General features: G+C 38.8%; 2 protein-coding genes across 4 annotated transcripts in view; both read right to left on the reverse strand.

Annotated features, from left to right (window-relative positions):
- Positions 1 to 6,814, reverse strand: part of LOC139763653 (cytosolic carboxypeptidase 2-like) — a 112,051-nt gene extending 105,237 nt beyond the window's left edge. Inside the window, exon 1 of the mRNA XM_071689952.1 lies at positions 6,099 to 6,814. The gene's annotated coding sequence lies outside the window, so the exon portion shown is untranslated. The remainder of the gene's footprint in view (positions 1 to 6,098) is intronic.
- Positions 98 to 19,724, reverse strand: part of LOC139763673 (protein asteroid-like) — a 28,011-nt gene continuing 8,384 nt past the window's right edge. For all 3 annotated transcript variants that reach the window (XM_071689989.1, XM_071689980.1, XM_071689997.1), the window contains 4 exons: positions 19,039 to 19,241; positions 17,652 to 18,084; positions 14,238 to 14,447; positions 98 to 8,849 (listed from right to left, as the gene is read on the reverse strand). In XM_071689989.1, coding sequence (XP_071546090.1) covers positions 6,837 to 8,849; positions 14,238 to 14,447; positions 17,652 to 18,084; positions 19,039 to 19,238 — 2,856 coding nt within the window. In that variant the 5' untranslated portion in view covers positions 19,239 to 19,241 and the 3' untranslated portion in view covers positions 98 to 6,836. The remainder of the gene's footprint in view (positions 8,850 to 14,237; positions 14,448 to 17,651; positions 18,085 to 19,038; positions 19,242 to 19,724) is intronic.

Raw genomic sequence — 19,724 nt, forward strand, 5'->3', positions numbered from 1 at the left:
ACAATAACCACACACAATATCCCTCCCAATCCTGGTCTCTATTTCGAACATATGTATTCTTTAAATCTAATAACATACTTATGATATCAAAATCAAATAAAAGTAAATCAATTTATTTCAAATTTTCTCTCTAAATGACAAAAAGTCCACAGATCACAATTCTATATATATATACAAGAAATCTTCACAATTATGACAAAGAATCATGAATAAGCAAGAATATTAATACATTCATTAAACAAACATAAAGAAAATCATCTACAATACATGCCGTTGGCAGACATTAAAAATATGTACAACTGACTTTTCTAGCCCGCAAATCACAATGGAATTTAGGAGGCTTGATATCTATGCAAATATAAAATTACATGACTTCTGACTGAAAACAATTTGGTACATATCAGTCATTTACAAAATGTGTTTTAAAAATACTGTCTTAAGAGATCCATTATAAATGTACAATCATATTCATAGCCACAATAATGCTATGAAAGCTATCAAAGGCACTTTAGATTGTAAATCTATTTCAGTATCATACATTCGTATAATCACACACAAACAAAAGCTACACAAAACAAGTACAAACACAATCACACAAACAATACAATCCCTGGATTTCACATTTAGAGGCATTATCTAAATTCTCAAGAAAGTTTCTGGGGTGGCTATCAGTTGTGAAATGTGCATTACCATTTATTTTCTAACCACATGACCCCTTTTCCATGTCCACCCACACCTTGAAGGCTGCACTACTATTAATGGAAAGGAAGGAAGTCCTTCATAATGAGATGTTCTACAAAGAGATTGTACTTGCATGACATAACTACATCAAAGGTGCCTTCTCATTCATGGTATAACTACAAGTAGGTGGAGTCAGGTAATGCTTACCAAGTGCATTTATAAATATATAAAAATACCTTTTCCTTGCTTTGCACTAATTCACTCTTGCACAATTCATCTCTTTACTCCAAGATTTGTTCTACACAAAGGAAACTAAGCTACAGGTAGGGACTGGACCCATGGAATTACAAACAACAAAGGGCAAATGAAAAAATAAAATCAAAATATACAAGTTTTCATATGGTTTATAAGGTAAATACTGAACAATTCTTGAAAACTGTAAAAGCCTAATCGACATAAATGCAAATAAGAAGATTACTGAAGATGTAAAGAAATCATTCTATTCCAATGAATTTAGTTACATGGAAAAGAAACAGTGATATGCCAACAGTATAAGTACTATGAACCTGTACTGTGAATTCATTAATGAAATGGGTGTTTAGGAATCATATCAGTGGAAAACATCTGCTCAAGCCTGGAAGGGGGTGCCTCTGCCCAGGTGACTAATTGTGGAGCCCTAGAGAGGAAGACTATATGAGGTTTCTCACCCACAACTAGACACCAGACAAGCACTTTGTACTTTCAGCTTGTTTGATTTATTGATAATTCATACCCCATGCACAATAAAATGCAATATGAAAAATATAGGAGGGTATATACTTATTTCCTCCTCATTTATAAACATTGGTAAATACAGCTGTAATGATCAAAAGCATAATAATCATGCTAAAATAATTGCCTTCTTATAATGATAACACTAGCAATACTGATAAATAAAACTTACGTTGCTACTTCATTGTTTGCTATGTTAACTGTACCATGTATTTTCTTTTAATATCAAGATAAACAGATTCTCAGTTTTACCATCACAAATCAGGTTTCAAGAACCCCACATGAAATAGTGAGAGTAACATTCCAAGAAATAAGTTATTACGATTGCCACAAGTAGCCATATCTCATTAACTTGAATTATTCACTGAGAATATATCATTACTTCTTGAAACTGTATTTCCTGTCCTAACATCAAGTGTTTTGACTCCACTGTTGTAGGTTTTGACAGTATAGGAGAAATTAGGAAAAATTCAAACGGTAGCCAAAGCATGAAAAAACATAATACGTGGAGTATCCTGATAGGAAGAATATACTGGGTACTCAGGGAAGAAAGTGAAGGGGTGTCGGGGTTAAAGGAAAGGGATAAAACATCCTCTTGATAGAGATGCTCTGTGAAAGGCATTAAGAATATATGGTGTGGGAGGTAAGTTGTTAGAAGCAGTGAAAAGTTTTTATGAAGGATGTAAGGCATGTGTATGTGTAGGAAGAGAGGAAAGTGATTGGTTCTCAGTGAATGTTGGTTTGCGGCAGGGTGTGTGATGTCTCCATGGTTGTTTAATTTGTTTATGGATGGGGTTGTTAAGGAGGTGAATGCGAGAGTTTTGGAAAGAGGGGCAAGTATGCAGTCTGTTGTGGATGAGAGAGCTTGGGAAGTGAGTCAGTTGTTGTTCGCTGATGATACAGCGATGGTGGCTGAATCGGGTGAGAAACTGCAGAAGCTGGTGACTGAGTTTGGTAAAGTGTGTGAAAGAAGAAAGTTAAGAGTAAATGTGAATAAGAGCAAGGTTATTAGGTACAGTAGGGTTGAAGGACAAGTCAATTGGGAAATAAGTTTGAATGGAGAAAAACTAGAGGAAGTGAAGTGTTTTAGATATCTGGGAGTGAATTTGGCAGCGGATGGAACCATGGAAGCAGAAGTAAAATCATAGGGTGGGGGAGGGGGTGAAAGTTCTGGGAGCATTGAAAATGTGTGGAAGTCAAGAACGTTATCTTGGAAAAGCAAAAATGGGTATGTTTGAAGGAATAGTGGTTCCAACAATGTTATATGGTTGTGAGGCATGGGCTATAGATAGAGTTGTGCAGAGGAGGGTGGATGTGCTGGAAATGAGATGTTTGAGGACAATATGTGGTGCGAGGTGGTTTGATCGAGTAAGTAATGAAAGGGTAAGAGAGATGTGTGGTAATGAAAAGAGTGTGGTTGAGAGAGCAGAAAAGGATGTTTTGAAATGGTTTGGTCACATGGAGAGAATGAGTGAGTAAAAATTGACAGAGAGGATATATGTGTCAGAGGTGGAGGGAACGAGGAGAAGTGGGAGACCAAATTGGAGGTGGAAGATGGAGTGAAAAAGATTTTGAGTGATTGGGGCCTGAACATGCAGGAGGGTGAAAGGCGTGCAAGGAATAAAGTGAATTGGAACGATGTGGTATACCTGGTTCGACGTGCTGTCAATGGATTGAACCAGGGCATGTGAAGCATCTGGGGTATACCATGGATTGAGAGGGTAAAGGCATGTACAGAGCATCAGATTGGGGAAGAGCAGTGTCGTTTCAGAAGTGGTAGAGGATGTGTGGATCAGGTGTTTGCTTTGAAGAATGTATGTGAGAAATACTTAGAAAAGCAGATGGATTTGGAGAAGGCATATGATAGAATTGATAGAGATACTCTGTGGAAGGTATTAAGAATATATGGTGTGGGAGGCAAGTTGTTAGAAGCAGTGACAAGTTTTTATCGAGGATGTAAGGCATGTGTACGTGTAGGAAGAGAGGAAAGTGATTGGTTCTCAGTGAATGTAGGTTTGCGGCAGGGGTGTGTGATGTCTCCATGGTTGTTTAATTTGTTTATGGATGGGGTTGTTAGGGAGGTGAATGCAAGAGTTTTGGAAAGAGGGGCAAGTATGAAGTCTGTTGGGGATGAGAGAGCTTGGGAAGTGAGTCAGTTGTTGTTCGCTGATGATACAGCGCTGGTGGCTGATTCATGTGAGAAACTGCAGAAGCTGGTGACTGAGTTTGGTAAAGTGTGTGAAAGAAGAAAGTTAAGAGTAAATGTGAATAAGAGCAAGGTTATTAGGTACAGTAGGGTTGAGGGTCAATTCAATTGGGAGGTGAGTTTGAATGGAGAAAAACTGGAGGAAGTGAAGTGTTTTAGATATCTGGGAGTGGATCTGGCAGCGGATGGAACCATGGAAGCGGAAGTGGATCATAGGGTGGGGGAGGGGGCGAAAATTCTGGGAGCCTTGAAGAATGTGTGGAAGTCGAGAACATTATCTCGGAAAGCAAAAATGGGTATGTTTGAAGGAATAGTGGTTCCAACAATGTTGTATGGTTGCGAGGCGTGGACTATGGATAGAGTTGTGCGCAGGAGGATGGATGTGCTGGAAATGAGATGTTTGAGGACAATGTGTGGTGTGAGGTGGTTTGATCGAGTAAGTAACGTAAGGGTAAGAGAGATGTGTGGAAATAAAAAGAGCGTGGTTGAGAGAGCAGAAGAGGGTGTTTTGAAATGGTTTGGTCACATGGAGAGAATGAGTGAGGAAAGATTGACCAAGAGGATATATGTGTCGGAGGTGGAGGGAACGAGGAGAAGAGGGAGACCAAATTGGAGGTGGAAAGATGGAGTGAAAAAGATTTTGTGTGATCGGGGCCTGAACATGCAGGAGGGTGAAAGGCGGGCAAAGAATAGAGTGAATTGGAGCGATGTGGTATACCGGGGTTGACGTGCTGTCAATGGATTGAATCAAGGCATGTGTATGGGGGTGGGTTGGGCCATTTCTTTCGTCTGTTTCCTTGCGCTACCTCGCAAACGCGGGAGACAGCGTAAAAAAAAAAAAAAAAAAAAAAAAAAAAAAAAAAAAAAAAAAAAAAAATTGGATTCGAGTTTGAATGGAGAAAATTGGAGGAAGCGAAGTGTTTTAGATATTTGGTAGTTTATGTGGTAGTGAATGGAACCACATAAGTGGAAGTCAGTCATAGGTTGGGGAGGGGGCAAAGGTTCTGGGAGTACTGAAGAACGTGTGGAAAGAGTGAACATTATCTGGGAGGGCAAAAATGGGTATGTTTGAAGGAATAGTAGTCCCAACTGTATCATGTGGATACGAGGCATGGGCTATAGATGGGGCTGAGATGGTATGACCGAGTAAGTAATGAAAGGGTAAGAGAGACGTGGTAATAAAAATAGAGCAGTTGAGAAAGCAGGAGTGGGTGTGCTAAAATGGTTTGGACATATGGAAAGAATGAGCGAGGAAAGATTTACAAATAGAATAAATGAGCCAGATATGGAGGTAACAAGGAGAGTGAAAAGAACAAATTGGAGACAGAGAAATGGAGTGAAGGAGATTCTGAGTGATCAGGGCCTGAACATGAAGGAGGGTGAAAGGCATGCACAGGATATGTTGAACTGGAACAATGTGGTATACTGAGGTCAACGTGCTGTCAATGGACTGATCTTGGACATCTGAACGATCTGGGATAAACCATGAAAAGGTCTGTGAGGCCTAGGTGTGGAATATGTATAGTGTTAGTGTTACAACACCCTGATACTTCATAAGCAACAGCGAACATGCAAAACTACATTGCACAGCTGGACCACTGGCTCACCCAGAACAGTATGTTTGCATATCCACTGATGTCTTTCGTAACTTCAGAAAGACATGAAACCAACCAGCACCCACCCACCACCTAGAATGGCCAGTTGTTTCCAACCAACAAAAGTCCAAATATTCCATACATTATGTAAGACACACACGACATTCATTCCCCATATCATAGACCTCAAGACAAAATCAACAAACCAACCAAATGGCCTTAAAACACATATTGACACCAGATTTGAACAAAGAAGAAAATACCTTAGTAATGGAACCCCTACAAACAGTTCATCCACTCTGACCTAAATTATGTCTCACCTGCTGGTTAGCTATCCCATTGAAAAACAACACAATAAAGCTAAAAAACAAAGCACTGGCTGCCAAGCAATAAAAAGCACTTAACATCTACACAATAAAACAAAACAATAAATCTCCAAATACATTGCTATTGCAACATGCTCACCACTCAATTCTCTGCACAAACATTAGATCCTTTTCTTAAGACAGCCAGCCCCAAGGTAGAAACAAACAATGGTTCACACTTCAGAAACCTATACTCATAGATCTCCTCTCATTCAACAAGATAAAATATGAGAGAACTCATTCACAATGAAATCACTCAAAATTCACTAAACAACCCTTCCCCTAACCCAATCTTAAACACAACCTGTCAGACATACACCCATCAGAGATCACACTCCCAGAACATATATGAGCTACTGTTTCCTATCTTTGCTCTGAATGCTATATCTCAGTCCAACATTACAAACACCATTTCATCATATCACTAGACCCCTTATGGCCACAAATGCAACTAAAACAATGAAGACATTGAACACTTACTTTTTAATTGCTCTGCACACACCCCAAATACACAAACACACACACATATCACCACACTTTATGACCTGTGGTTCCACCGTTATCTACTCTGCTATCATTCAATCATATCCAGTAATCAAGTTATCACACTCTTAAGTACAGCTCTCTTATGCAAACAAAACAATCATAATGACATAATTCAGTCCTGAGATATGCCGAGGATCATTTCAAAATAATTCATTTATACCATTAATAACCCTCATTTGTGAAACAAAAAGCACCTTTACATCATTCATCAGTTCCAAATGACAACAGAGTTAAACTCCCTGTGGAGTTTATTGACATTCATATTGTAACCATTAGAAGACTCTTTTTTTTCTCCAGTTGGCATTTACTCGTTACACATTGATCAGTTTATCTTCTCTTCACTTGCTTATTATAGAAAGGCATATATTTGGCCTATCTTTCAAATATTTTCTGAAGAAACAGTTTTGGTATTGTATGCACATATGCTGAACAGCATTCTGGATTAAAGTGTGATATCCTTTCTCAACAAGTCAATTACAACTTAACTATCAGTATCAGAATCTGAATCAAACCATATTTAAGTGAAAGTGGTTTTCAAGATGGTGACATGACTGTTTTTCACTTCGTACTTTCCTTTCCAATTTTTCTAATTGTTCTCTGTTCATCATCTTCCTTTCCACATTCTCTGTCTGACTTTTGCTTGTATTCTGTCTCTTTCCCTAACATCCTTCCTTATTTACCCCTTCCCTTTCTGTTCTTTGGCATTTTTCCTTTCTTCTTTGTTTTTTGCTTACAATCATTCTTGCTTGCCTGATTTGTTTGGGAATTCTTTCTTTCATTTTTCCCTATCTGTTCTCTGCTTGCATTTTTTTGTTCCTTTTTCTCCACCACTTCCTTGATTTCAGTATTAGTTTTAGCTTTCTGTGCCTTTTGTTTAACTGAAACTTTTTCTTTCGATATCAAAGAAACATGTACATCACTGTTAGCACTTGTTTTGTGTTTATCTACACCTTTCTCTCTTCTTTCACTTATGATTTTATTACCTTCATTTTCTGCAGTGCTTGCGATCTTTTTTTTTTTCTTATTTCTTTTTTGAGATCCTCGTGCCTTTTTGAAAGCCTCTAACATATGAGAAAACTTTTTAAAATTCAAAACTTCTCCTAATTTTTTGAAAAGCTTGAGAAACAACTTTTCAAGACAAGTCCCTCTTCCTAAGAGATCTGTAATCCTAAATAAGGGGTTGTCTCTCTTTTTCAGGTCAAAAAAAACGTTGTAACAGAATGTTCCACCCCAGAGGCATTCAACACTGAGCATGGGAAAGGGTGAGCAGAGTAAACTGTTCAGTAGTTGCATAAAGTATATACATGCTTGGTATTCACTGAAAGCATGGACAGTACGCCTACTGTAGTACTTATCATTGACCTTTTGATTCATATGATGGAATTTAAAAAGGTTATAACTAGCAATTAGGCATTCTTCATTGGAAATATGTGTTAAGAGATCCACCACATCAGCAGACGGATTGCAGTAGGCTGAACTATCTCGTAACACTGCCACTACCGTCTTGCATCTTTCTACATCTTCAAAGGCTTTCCATGTCCTTACTCTTCCTATCTTACCATCAATTATATAGTACATGAACACACAAAGCAAAACTGCCAATATATGGCAGTCTATTAGAGACAATTTGCTTCTTCTGAACCAATAGATGATGAAGTCAAGGATCAGTTCTAAATCATTTGGTAAATCTAGGTCCATGAATTCTGTGTCAGAACCTAACATATTGTAGAATACCTTTTTCTTGTCAGCAACAGACAGAGAACCAACTTGATTAAGAGAAGGCAATGACGTAGCTTCTTTGCTTGGTAAGTATGATACGCGCCTTATGCAAAGGCCTTTTTTCTTTCTTAAATACCACTTAAGGCAAAATCTCCTTGCTCTGCTTCTAGTCTTCAACAATCCATTACAACTCTCTTCTACTTCACTTGTTGATTCATCACCCTTTAAACACAGTTGATCCATATTACTTTCAAGGCCTCTTATTATTTCATCCTCAGTGGAAACCTCACTTTCTTCCAATTCTTTATCTTCTTCAGGCTGTGACATTTTCTCTATTTCATGATCCCAATCTTCATCACTATCTTCCTCCACTACCACATCTGAGTCATACTCATCACATTCTCTTAATGAAGCCTCATCTAAATTTTCTTCAACTTGTATTTCACTAACCTTAAAATCATCTTTTTTATAAATAACTTTAAACCTCTTCACATATTGATGAGTGCGGACACCTTTCCACAGCAATGTGTAAACTGATCTAACAATTGGCTCTACAACTAAGTATGAACAATCAGAAAATTCATCTTCTACCTGAGGGGGAGAGATGAAATAGCTCTGAGTTAAAATATCTGCCACCTCATGAGGTACTTTGTACATACGGTATGCTTCTACAAACCATGCTGGAAGTTTTTTGCCACTTTTCAAAATTAAAGCTGTCTCAAACTCAGGTTTCACATTGTGAACTTTTGTTTCACACTCATGTCTTTCAGTTTCACACTCAAGTCTTTCAGTTTTAGAACTATCATCAAGCAAGGAGGAATCAGATGTTATCACTTTCTCCAGAAGAGATTTCAAGGAAGATTCTGCAAGGATCAAATTGAGAAGATTTGTTTTCAAACAGGTGTAGTTGTTCAAAGACTGTAGTATCTTGCGTCTTATTTTCTTGCCTTTGATGATGCTAACTACCTGTCAAGAAAATACAAAACTTAAGAACAAATAAAAATACTTGAAACTTTTTATAATCAAGCCACTTCCTATGAAAGAAATATTATCCCTGTGGTCTTGATCAGCCTTACAGATGTCAGTGACCTTGTTCAACCACTGAACAGTGAGTGATATCAGCATTCCAAACCATCCTAAGGACATTCAAATACTGTTACATTAAAGTAGTATACAATCCAATGAACAAAGTCGTCTAGTACAAAACTTTTTTCACATACAGCCCTGCATAAACTCACGTTTTCTTTTACTGCACTAATTTCTTCCACCTACTACACTTCATGTGTACTTCATGATGGCTAATCTAATCCTACATTTTGTATATCTGAAGGTTTGAGGAAAAGTCCATGGCTGAAATGATTACAAAAGACTTTTCTGAAGCAATCTACTCAGAATAAAGACCAATAATATGGACATATGTATACATATTTTTCATCACAGCATAAGCACCAACATCTTTAATACATGACATCATCGATATAATTATAGCCAATGTGAAATTCAAAGATGGAAATAAAGTGGTGAATCTTGCTACCGGTAAAAGGAACAAACGGACTGTCATTAGTGATCACAAATACAGCAGTAAATAATTCTAATCAATGAACAAATACAGCAGTAAATAATTCTAATCAATGAACAAACTAAATACATAAATTCAACATAGGTGCTTACTGTTATTCACAGAAACAGTGAGTATTTGCAGGAAAAGGATATTAAAGTAATAAAAACAATTTTATCCCTGGGGATAGGGGATTAAGAATACTTCCCACGTATTCCCTGCGTATCGTAGAAGGCGACTAAAAGGGGAGGGAGTGGGGGGCTGGAAATCCTCCCCTCTTTTTTTTTTTAATTTTCCAAAAGAAGGAACAGAGGGGGCCAGGTGAGGATATTCCAAAAAAGGCCCAGTCCTCTCTTCTTAACACTACCTCGCTAACGCGGGAAATGGCGAATAGTTTAAAAGAAAGAAAGAAAAACAATTACCTGCACAATCATCAAAATCACTGCTATCACTATCAAGTCATGACTATCAGTTTGAAATCACTTCCATTGCTATCAACTCAATGCAATAAGTAAAAAGTCATCCCCATTACTATGAAATGCCTGCAAAACCATAAATATGTTGTCATCACCAAATTTTTCTGCCATCTGCTAAATTGCAGACTCTGCCATCAATGCTAATCTTTCTGCTTTAATTTTTCAAACCTACAACCACTTAACTTATCAAAACAGAATCCATCCAACCTCTAAACCTGAAAAATCAGAATGCTACCAACCTTTCAATGAGAACACTCAAAATAAAAATAAGGCTATGAGCAAAAATGACTTCTGTATCAACACATCTTTCAATATATGTTCTATTGATACTTTTCTACATCAGCCACATTCAGTAAATTACTACATACAGAGAGCAAAAACAGAGGGCAACCTTGTCAAAGAACTTCTTGCTTCAAAGAAGTCCATCCTGTCTCTGCTAATGTGTGTAGCAGCCCTTGGAAGAGGGGTACTTAATGGAGCAGTTAGCATTCCTGACTGTGATGCATTCATGGGCTGCCCAAGGTTGAGTGCATAAGTGTGAATACATTTTTGTGGTAGTCAGTCCACAGTCAACCCAGATGTTCATCCACACCTAGGGGTTGGTCTCAGGCAAGGGTATATAATTGCAGTTTGCTGGGGATGAGCGGGACTGGAAAGTATCAATTGTTGTTTGCCGATGACACAGCTCTGGTGGATGATTTGAGTGAGAAACTGCACAAGTTGGTGGCTGAGTTTGGTAAAGTTGGTTAGTAAATGTGAATAAGAGCAAGGTTATTAGGTTCAGTAAGGTTGAGGGACAAGTTACGTGACAAGTAAGTTTGAATGGAGAAAAGTTGTAGGAAGTGAAGTGTTTTAGATATCTGGGAGTGGACTTAGCAGTGAATGGAACCATGGAAGCAGAAGTGAGTCACTGGGATGGGGAGGGGGCGAAGGTTCTGGGAGTGATGAGGAATGTGTGAAAGGAGAGAATGTTATCTGAGAGAGCAAAAATGGGTATGTTTGAAGAAATAGTAGTTCCAACATGCGAGGCATGGGCTATAGACAGGGTTGTATGGACGAGGGTGGATGTGTTGGAAATGAAATGTTTGAGGACAACATGTGGTGAGAGGTTGTTTGACTGAGAAAGTAATGAAAGGGTAAAAGAGATGTGTGGAAATAAAAAGTGTGGTTGAGAGAGCAGAAGAGGGTGTGTTGAAATGGTTTGGACATACGGAGAGAATGAGTGAGGAAAGATTGATAGAGAGGATATGTGTCAAAGGTGGAGGGAACAAGGAGAAGTGGAAGACCAAACTGGAGGTGGAGGGATGGAGTGAAAAAGATTTTGAGTGGTCAGGGACTGAGCATACAGGAGGGTGAGAGGTATGCCCTTTTCCAAACTCAGTCACCAACTTCTGCAGTTTCTCACTCGAATCAGCCACCACTGCTATGTCACTGGCGAACAACAACTGACTCACTTCCCAGGCCATCTCATCCCCAACAGACTGCATACTCGCCCCGGTCTCCAAAACTCTTGCATTTAACTCCCTAATCACCCCATCCATAAACAAATCAAACAACCATGGAGACATCACACACCCCTGCCGCAGACTGAGAACCAATCAATCTCCTCTCTTCCTACTCATATACATGCCTCACATCCTTGGTAAAAACTTTTCACCGCTTCTAGCAGCTTACCTCCCACACCATATACTCTTAAGACCTTCGAAAAAGCACCTCTATCAACCCTATCACATGCCTTCTCCAGATCCATAAAAGATACATACATATCCATCTGTTTTTCTAAGAATTTTTCACACATTCTTCAAAGCAAACACCTGATCTACACATCCTCTAACACTTCTGAAACTACACTGCTCCTCCCCGATCTGATGCTCTGCACATGCCTTCACCCTCTCAATCAATTATATTTTTTTTATTATTTTGCTTTGTCGCTGTCTCCCGCGTTTGCGAGGTAGCGCAAGGAAACAGACGAAAGAAAATGGCCCAACCTACCCCCATACACAATGTACACACACACATGCAAATATACATACCTATACATCCCAATGTACACATATATATACACACACAGACACATACATATATACCCATGCACACAATTCACACTGTCTGCCCCTATTCATTCCCATCGCCACCTCGCCACACATGGAATACCATCCCCCTCCCACCTCATGTGTGCGAGGTAGCACTAGGAAAAGACAACAAAGGCCCCATTTGTTCACACTCAGTCTCCAGCTGTCACGCAATAATGCCCGAAACCACAGCTCCCTTTCCACATCCAGGCCCCACACAACTTTCCATGGTTTACCCCAGACGCTTCACATGCCCTGATTCAATCCAATGACAGCACGTCAACCCTGGTATACCACATCGATCCAATTCACTCTATTCCTTGCCCTCCTTTCACCCTCCTGCATGTTCAGGCCCCGATCACTCAAAATCTTTTTCACTCCATCTTTCCACCTCCAATTTGGTCTCCCACTTCTCCTCGTTCCCTCCACCTCCGACACATATATCCTCTTGGTCAATCTTTCCTCACTCATTCTCTCCATGTGCCCAAACCATTTCAAAACACCCTCTTCTGCTCTCTCAACCACGCTCTTTTTATTTCCGCACAACTCTCTTACCCTTACATTACTTACTCGATCAAACCACCTCACACCACACATTGTCCTCAAACATCTCATTTCCAGCACATCCACCTTCCTGCACACAACTCTATCCATAGCCCACGCCTCGCAACCATACAACATTGTTGGAACCACTATTCCTTCAAACATACCCATTTTTGCTTTCCGAGAGAATGTTCTCGACTTCCACACATTCCTCAAGGCTCCCAGGATTTTCGCCCCCTCCCCCACCCTATGATCCACTTCCGCTTCCATGGTTCGATCCGCTGCCAGATCCACTCCCAGATATCTAAAACACTTTACTTCCTCCAGTTTTTCTCCATTCAAACTTACCTCCCAATTGACTTGACCCTCAACCCTACTGTACCTAATAACCTTGCTCTTATTCACATTTACTCTTAACTTTCTTCTTCACACTTTACCAAACTCAGTCACCAGCTTCTGCAGTTTCTCACATGAATCAGCCACCAATCTCAATCAATACCCTCCCATATAGTTTCTCAGGAATACTTAAACTTATGCCTTCGTAGTTTGAACACTCATCTTTATCCCCTTTGCCTTTGTACAATGGTACTATGCATGTATTACGCCAATCCTCAGGCACTTCACCATAATCCATACATACAATGAATATCCTTACCAACCAATCAACAACACAGTCACTCCCTTTCTTAATAAATTCAACTGCAATACCATCCAAACCCGTCACCTTGCCAGATTTCATCTTCCACAAAGCTTTCAATACCTCTTCTCTCTTAACCAAGCCATTCTCCATGACCCCCATCACTTCCCACACCACCCAGACCAAAGCACCCTACATCTGCCACTCTATCATTAAACACACTCAACAAACCTTAAAAATATTCATTCCATCTTCTCCCTTCATCACTACCTGTAATCACATCACCCCTCGCCCCTTTCACCAATGTTCCCATTTGTTCTCTTGTCTTGTTATTTACCTCCAACAAAAACATCTTTAAATTCTACGTAAAGTTTAATGATACTCTCACAGGCCAGCTCTCATTTGCCCTCTTTCCTGACGCACTAGTTCAGTAGGATGCCTTCCTTGCAAGCCTCATTCATCATATGTAACCCCACAAGAATCACTGTCACAAATTTTTCATATTTCTCATGTTATTTTTCTTTACTTTCCTCACTAACCAATACATATCATAAGCGTTACGTCATCCAACAGATGGATATTTAAACAGACATGGGAAAAATTAGCATATCAAATGTTATTGGCTGCTGTTACATAAGTGCACAACAATCATTGTTGGCCACCATTTCAGGGTTAAGTAGTATATCAAATGCTTGCAATATTTATAAACTTCATTAAAGTCCCATAAGACAGGCCCTTTCCACAGAGCTTTATAGGTACATGTGTAACTTGGCAACTCGGCTGGGTTTGCTCTATTCAAAGAGTGTTTGACTACTGATATGGTGAACCACACACAAAAGCATGGTTGTTGAAAAGTGTGGGGTTAATCCAAATATTGCAGGAAAAATAATATCTCAAATTTGCACCAATAGTATTAATGCAATTGTGGTAATGTGTGAGCAGAATGTTTTAAATTTCAATTTTGATGGCTATCCAATAATTCAAAAGTTAATGAAGTCTGAAAAAGGATCCTAAGGACTGGTCTGAATAATCTAGATGGCACATAACTGTCAACATTCATTTACTTACGTCTGTGATAACGTCATCTGTGGTTCTGCCTTTTTTACTTGCTAACCAAGAGATGACATTTCTAATTGTTTTGTGACGAGCAGTCATATTTCTATTTCTCTTTCCATCTCCCAAATGGGCGTAGAAATCAGTGAACACATCAAATGCCAAATAGTCGTTACCCAATAATGTTGCTAGGAGAGGCAGGTGTTCACGGTCCATTCCTGTTTCCTAGGGGTGAATATACTATCACTACTGCCATCATCAAAATATAAAAAAATATCTTGTGAAACTTACATAATAAAATGGGTTTCTAATACAAGTGAATAATTTCTGTAAGAAAAAATGAGGGCTAGTGAGGGAACATTTTGTCAAGGTTTAATTCTTAAAAGATATGTAAAAGTTCATATCACTGTCTAGTGGCCTAACTGCAGTATACAATATGTCAGTTTTTTATCTTTAAGGCTCCAGTCATGGACAAAAGTCAACATAAAGGCCGGGCCCTAATTGAAATAAGGAGAGAATAGTGAAATGGAAAAAGAAAAGACAAGGGAAAATATTTACAAATTTTTGAGAAAGTTAAAACCAGTCTTCAGAAAGTGCAAGGTCACAGTTACTGGAAAAGATATGAGAGTGTAGAGAGTTCCAAAGCTTCTATGTGTATGGAAAGAAACAGTTGTCAAAACAACCCACAATTGAGTTGCTGATGGCCACACAATAATTGTGTGATATAGCAGCTTACTGAGTATTGCTTGGTCTAGCTAGTGGTGTGGGCACACAAGCAGCAAGCTCTCAGGAGCAAAGTAATACCTACAGAAGAGGAAAAGTGAGCCAACATTGTGGCACAAGGCAAGGAGGTCAAGTTATTACGTTAGCCTGGGAGAGTCTATGAGGCGGATTGCTTTCGAAGAAACTTTGTCAAGTAAGGATGCAGAGCTAGAACCACCCAAAATGTGAGAGCAGCACTCCATACAAGGATGAATCAATCCTTTGTATAAATGGAGCAACTGTTCAGAAGAGAAGTTTCAACATCTAAACAGGACATCTAGTTTCTTAGAGGCAGACTTTGCTATTTCTGTTCAATGGGGTTTCCAAGAAAGCTACAGTAATACCTTGAGAGGCTGATCCATCAACAACCACAATGATGAATTGGTTAGAGAGGAAGCTAGATATGAAGGAGCAAAGTGAGGGAGGGAAGCCAAAAGAGGGGAGCTTATAGATGAGACCTTGATGCTACAACCCATCAGAAGTCTTAGATATGTCAGGGGCAACTACACATGACTCCCCAAAATCTTTCAGAGAAGAAGACCATACATTATTAGGTAGGAAAGAGTATCACCAGGGGATCTCGCCTTGCGGAAGCCATACTGGTGATCAGAAAGAAGACTGTGATTTTTGAGGTATCTAAGGATACTGAAGAGGGATTCAAAGACTATGAAAATGGCAGATATCAAAGCAATACGATGATAATTAGAGGGGTCAGAATGGTCACCCTTCTTAGGGATGAGGTATATCAATGAATGCTTCCACAGAGAAGCCCGATATGGTTTTTAAACAGAAACGGAACAGAGGAGCAAGCACAGGTGCAAGTTCAGAGGCACAGTCTTTCAGAACACTTGGATGGATGCCATAAGCCTTGCTTGTGTCCAGAGAAAGAAGTGCTTTTCAGACAGTCCAAAAAGAGATTACGTTAAGAGGCACAGGATTAGTAATAGTAGCATCAGGTGGAGAAGGAACTTGAGAGTGATCCAAGGCAGAGTTTGGAAGAGAAACAGGAGCCAAAGAGAGTTGCTTTGTCTAGGAGAGAGACAGATATAGTACCATCAGAATGGAAAAGTGATGTAAAGTTAGAGTGACAGAAGTTGTTAGAGATGCCCTTAGCTAAATACCAGAAAGACCTACCAGTGGACGAGGAAAGATTATTGCACCTCCTTTGGATAAAGGAATGCTTCACTTAACAGATAACATGCTTTCAGCAATTATGGGCAGTGATAACAGCTGAATGGGAGCCAGAGGAAGGAGAATTTTTCCAAGCCCAATATGCCCAATCCTTTGCCTGAATGGCCTCAGAACAGGAACAGCTGAACCATGGATTGGATGAAAAGGTCATCTTGGAAGAAGAAGGGATAAATGCTTCCTTTCCTGCAAGAATAACCTTTGCAATGCATCACCAGAGGCATCATCACATAAGAGAAAGTAATTAACCCAAGGAAAGTCAGAAAAGAAGTTACATAATTAATTCCAGTCAGATTTGTTCAGGTGCCAGTATCTATGCTTAGAAGGGGCTGCTGGAGGGGAAGGTGCATTTATTGCTAAAGATGGCCAAAGAAATACTGAAGGACTTTAAAATTATGTTTGGTCTCAGGGTGTGTATCTGCCTACTCCACCAACAACACAATTTTGAGCTGATCTTAACATAATGACAACCAAGTAGCCATAACAGAAACAACAATCAAAAATCTGTATCTCTTAATGGAGTTGGTAAGTAGCAAACCTCCCAACTGGTTTAACTTGAGTTACGACCTCTTAGAACATAATATGGAATAGCCTCTCGCTTCATATACCATATGGCCATTAAATACATGTCCACACACCATACCTCAACTATGACATATTCATAAACACAAAAACAAAAAATATCACAAACAAATACAGATATACAAAAGAAAACCAAACAAAAAAGAGCAAAGCAAATAAAGCATATGAAAGGTATTCATTGAACTAAGTATTTTACAACAAAATTTGAGGTCACTGCTATGCTGTGAAAGCTGACATTAGCAGTGTCTCCACATGTCCTATTCCTTAAGCAATAACAAGTACTTCTACTTTGTCTTGAAAATCACATACTACAACAGAAACAGGATAAACATCTGACATGTCTGAGAGACATGGACTAAAGTGAAGACACTGCAAACCACACCAAGTCACGAACAGCCAAAAATACCAGATAGAGCAAATAACTGATGGAATCAGTTAATTTCTTCCCACCACTTAACTTTTGTACCATGATATCACAGGCACTGAGGATTCTTTATGACTACTGAGACCCTGTGAGAGGGCAACTGCCAGCCTTAAATGTTTTATGATGGTCAAATGTGGGAAATCCTTTACAAAAGAACTCATTTTGGGAGACAAAACTGTGTTTCAACCCCACACTAGCATGATCTCTTTCACATACTCGTATCATAAGTGTATCTGAATGAAATAAGTGGAAGCAAAGGTAAAAGACCTAAACTGAGGTGTCAGACAAGGAAGGAGCATATTAGGAGTGAAGGTCGACTATGCAAGGAGTATCATATGTTCTGTGAATACGATAAAAAAGTCACTGTATATGGAATACCACGTGTACAGTGAGTATACAGTTTGCAAAACAAGGATAAAATCTGTGTCAAATTCTGCAATCAAACTTACTAAAATTAATTTGAATTTACTTACCTCACAAAAAATATCCAAATTGAAATGGCAGCAGGTCATATATTTAAAGGTTTCTCTAGATTTTTTCTTCTTTCCTGTGCATACTTTCTTGTGCCTGATGGAGTCCAGCAAAATGAATGGCACGTTGAACACATAGAAATCTGAATCATTACTAAGAACTGTAAAGCCAAGTTTCTTGGCCAACATAGCAATTTCCTCATCTGCCTCAAAATCTGTCTGCAAAACTGTAATACCCATTTTCTGCAGTGTTGTAACAAAAACTTGGCTCCCCATGCATGGAAACACTTTTAACCTGAACTGGTTACTGGGCTGGATGGATAAGCATGTCCGGATCTGGTTAACGACTCTTTCTTTCACTGTCCTCATTTTCCTGTCTCTTAAAGGCTGCCCACCATCCATAATAACGATGGCATGAACTTCACATGACTGCAGTCTGAAAAAGCAAAACTATACTAATACCTAAAACAATGAATTACACATATGTTATGGCTGATGAGTATTTGGGAAAGTCTGACAGATGATATACCTGTACTCACAGTCTGATAGTCATATCTATTCATGAATGTACTGTACATTCAATTATGTGAGTTCTTTCTAATACTGCAGCCTGAGATCAAAGTATAACTGAAAAATGCAGGTTTAAAAAATAAACAGTAAAACTTCTCATATACTTGGGACTGGGGGGAAAACTTCTCAAATACTGGGGACTGGGGGAAAAACTAAGTTCATTTATCTTGAAAATACAGTAGTTTTGCTATTCAGTAACTTTCTGAAGCAAGCCCAGTTAAAGAACTTTGCAAAAGAACTAAAGTAGTCCTTCCTTTAATCCATCCTCAAAAGCAACCACCATTTAAATAAGTATATCATCATTATCTTGCTCTTAATACTCAGTACTAAAAATCTGATAATGCTAAAGATACAATAATATTTGGAGAATGTCTAAACAGGTTTTCAACTACATCCTTGGATTAGTTTCCCCATTTTCAATCCACATTTCAAGCTTCTGTTGCGATGTTACCCACATTTTACATTCCTCTTATTCAGGACAAGCAAAGGCTGAGGGTGAAAACTTATGTGTTATTATGAAAATTGAAGCAATGACAGCAAGCATCTGACTATGTCACAGCACAAAGTCTATCAGGCCTTCAGTCCAAGCCCAAAAGCTAGACACTCAGGCTGCATTGATCTTCTATGTCTTTTTTTCCAATTTCTTCATCTGATCTTTTTGTTTTAAATATCAAATAAAAAAAATCACATACTTTTGTGCTATCATCAATGCAAAGTATCCTGAACTGCATTACAGTATGCTAGTGAGACTACTGTACTGTGTATGACAGTAATTAGACATGCACATGCAATTATACTTCAGACTTGACAGGCAGCTTACCGTTCAAAGAAACCTTGTACAAAGCTTGCATATTTGTCATAATCTCCCCCAAATGCAGCATTAATTCCAGTACATTCATAGTAAAGAATGTGAGCTAAGTTGTTCCCATCAATGATAACATGGCGATTATGAAGCATGTGCTGTTCAAGAACACTGCTAAGATGTTCCAGAATGTAAGTGGAGAGGCCACGAACACCCATAATCTGTAAAAAAACTCATTTCACTTATGACATCATTAAATAAGCTAATGGACTGCAAGTGATAAACACAGGGACAGTAATCTCAGATTATGAAGTTAACCTCTGAGACATGAAATTTAGGTCAGGGCAACCTACTTTTGGTGGGACGCTGAGGCACATCTGCATAAGAAATTACATGATTTTACAACAAACAATTGCTGAGAATTGAATTCTGATGAAAAACTTAACAAGGTGTGAACCTATATACATATGTAGACATATACATGGATGCTAACAGTGATATATATTGTCTTTTCTAGACTTTGTAGAGATGAACTAAAAATACAGTCTTTCAAGAAACCACCAAAATATAGAAGAAAACAGAGCAATTTAGCAAAATCCCTAAACTTTGATCAACTGAGCCTTCCCCTTAACATAACTGTACATTTAGTGAATATGCAATGATACATATCATAAATGAGCATTCTACTTCAAGTTCTAATAAAC

This window comes from Panulirus ornatus, chromosome 3 (genome assembly GCF_036320965.1).
Source record: "Panulirus ornatus isolate Po-2019 chromosome 3, ASM3632096v1, whole genome shotgun sequence".
Taxonomy (NCBI): Eukaryota; Metazoa; Arthropoda; class Malacostraca; order Decapoda; family Palinuridae; genus Panulirus; species Panulirus ornatus.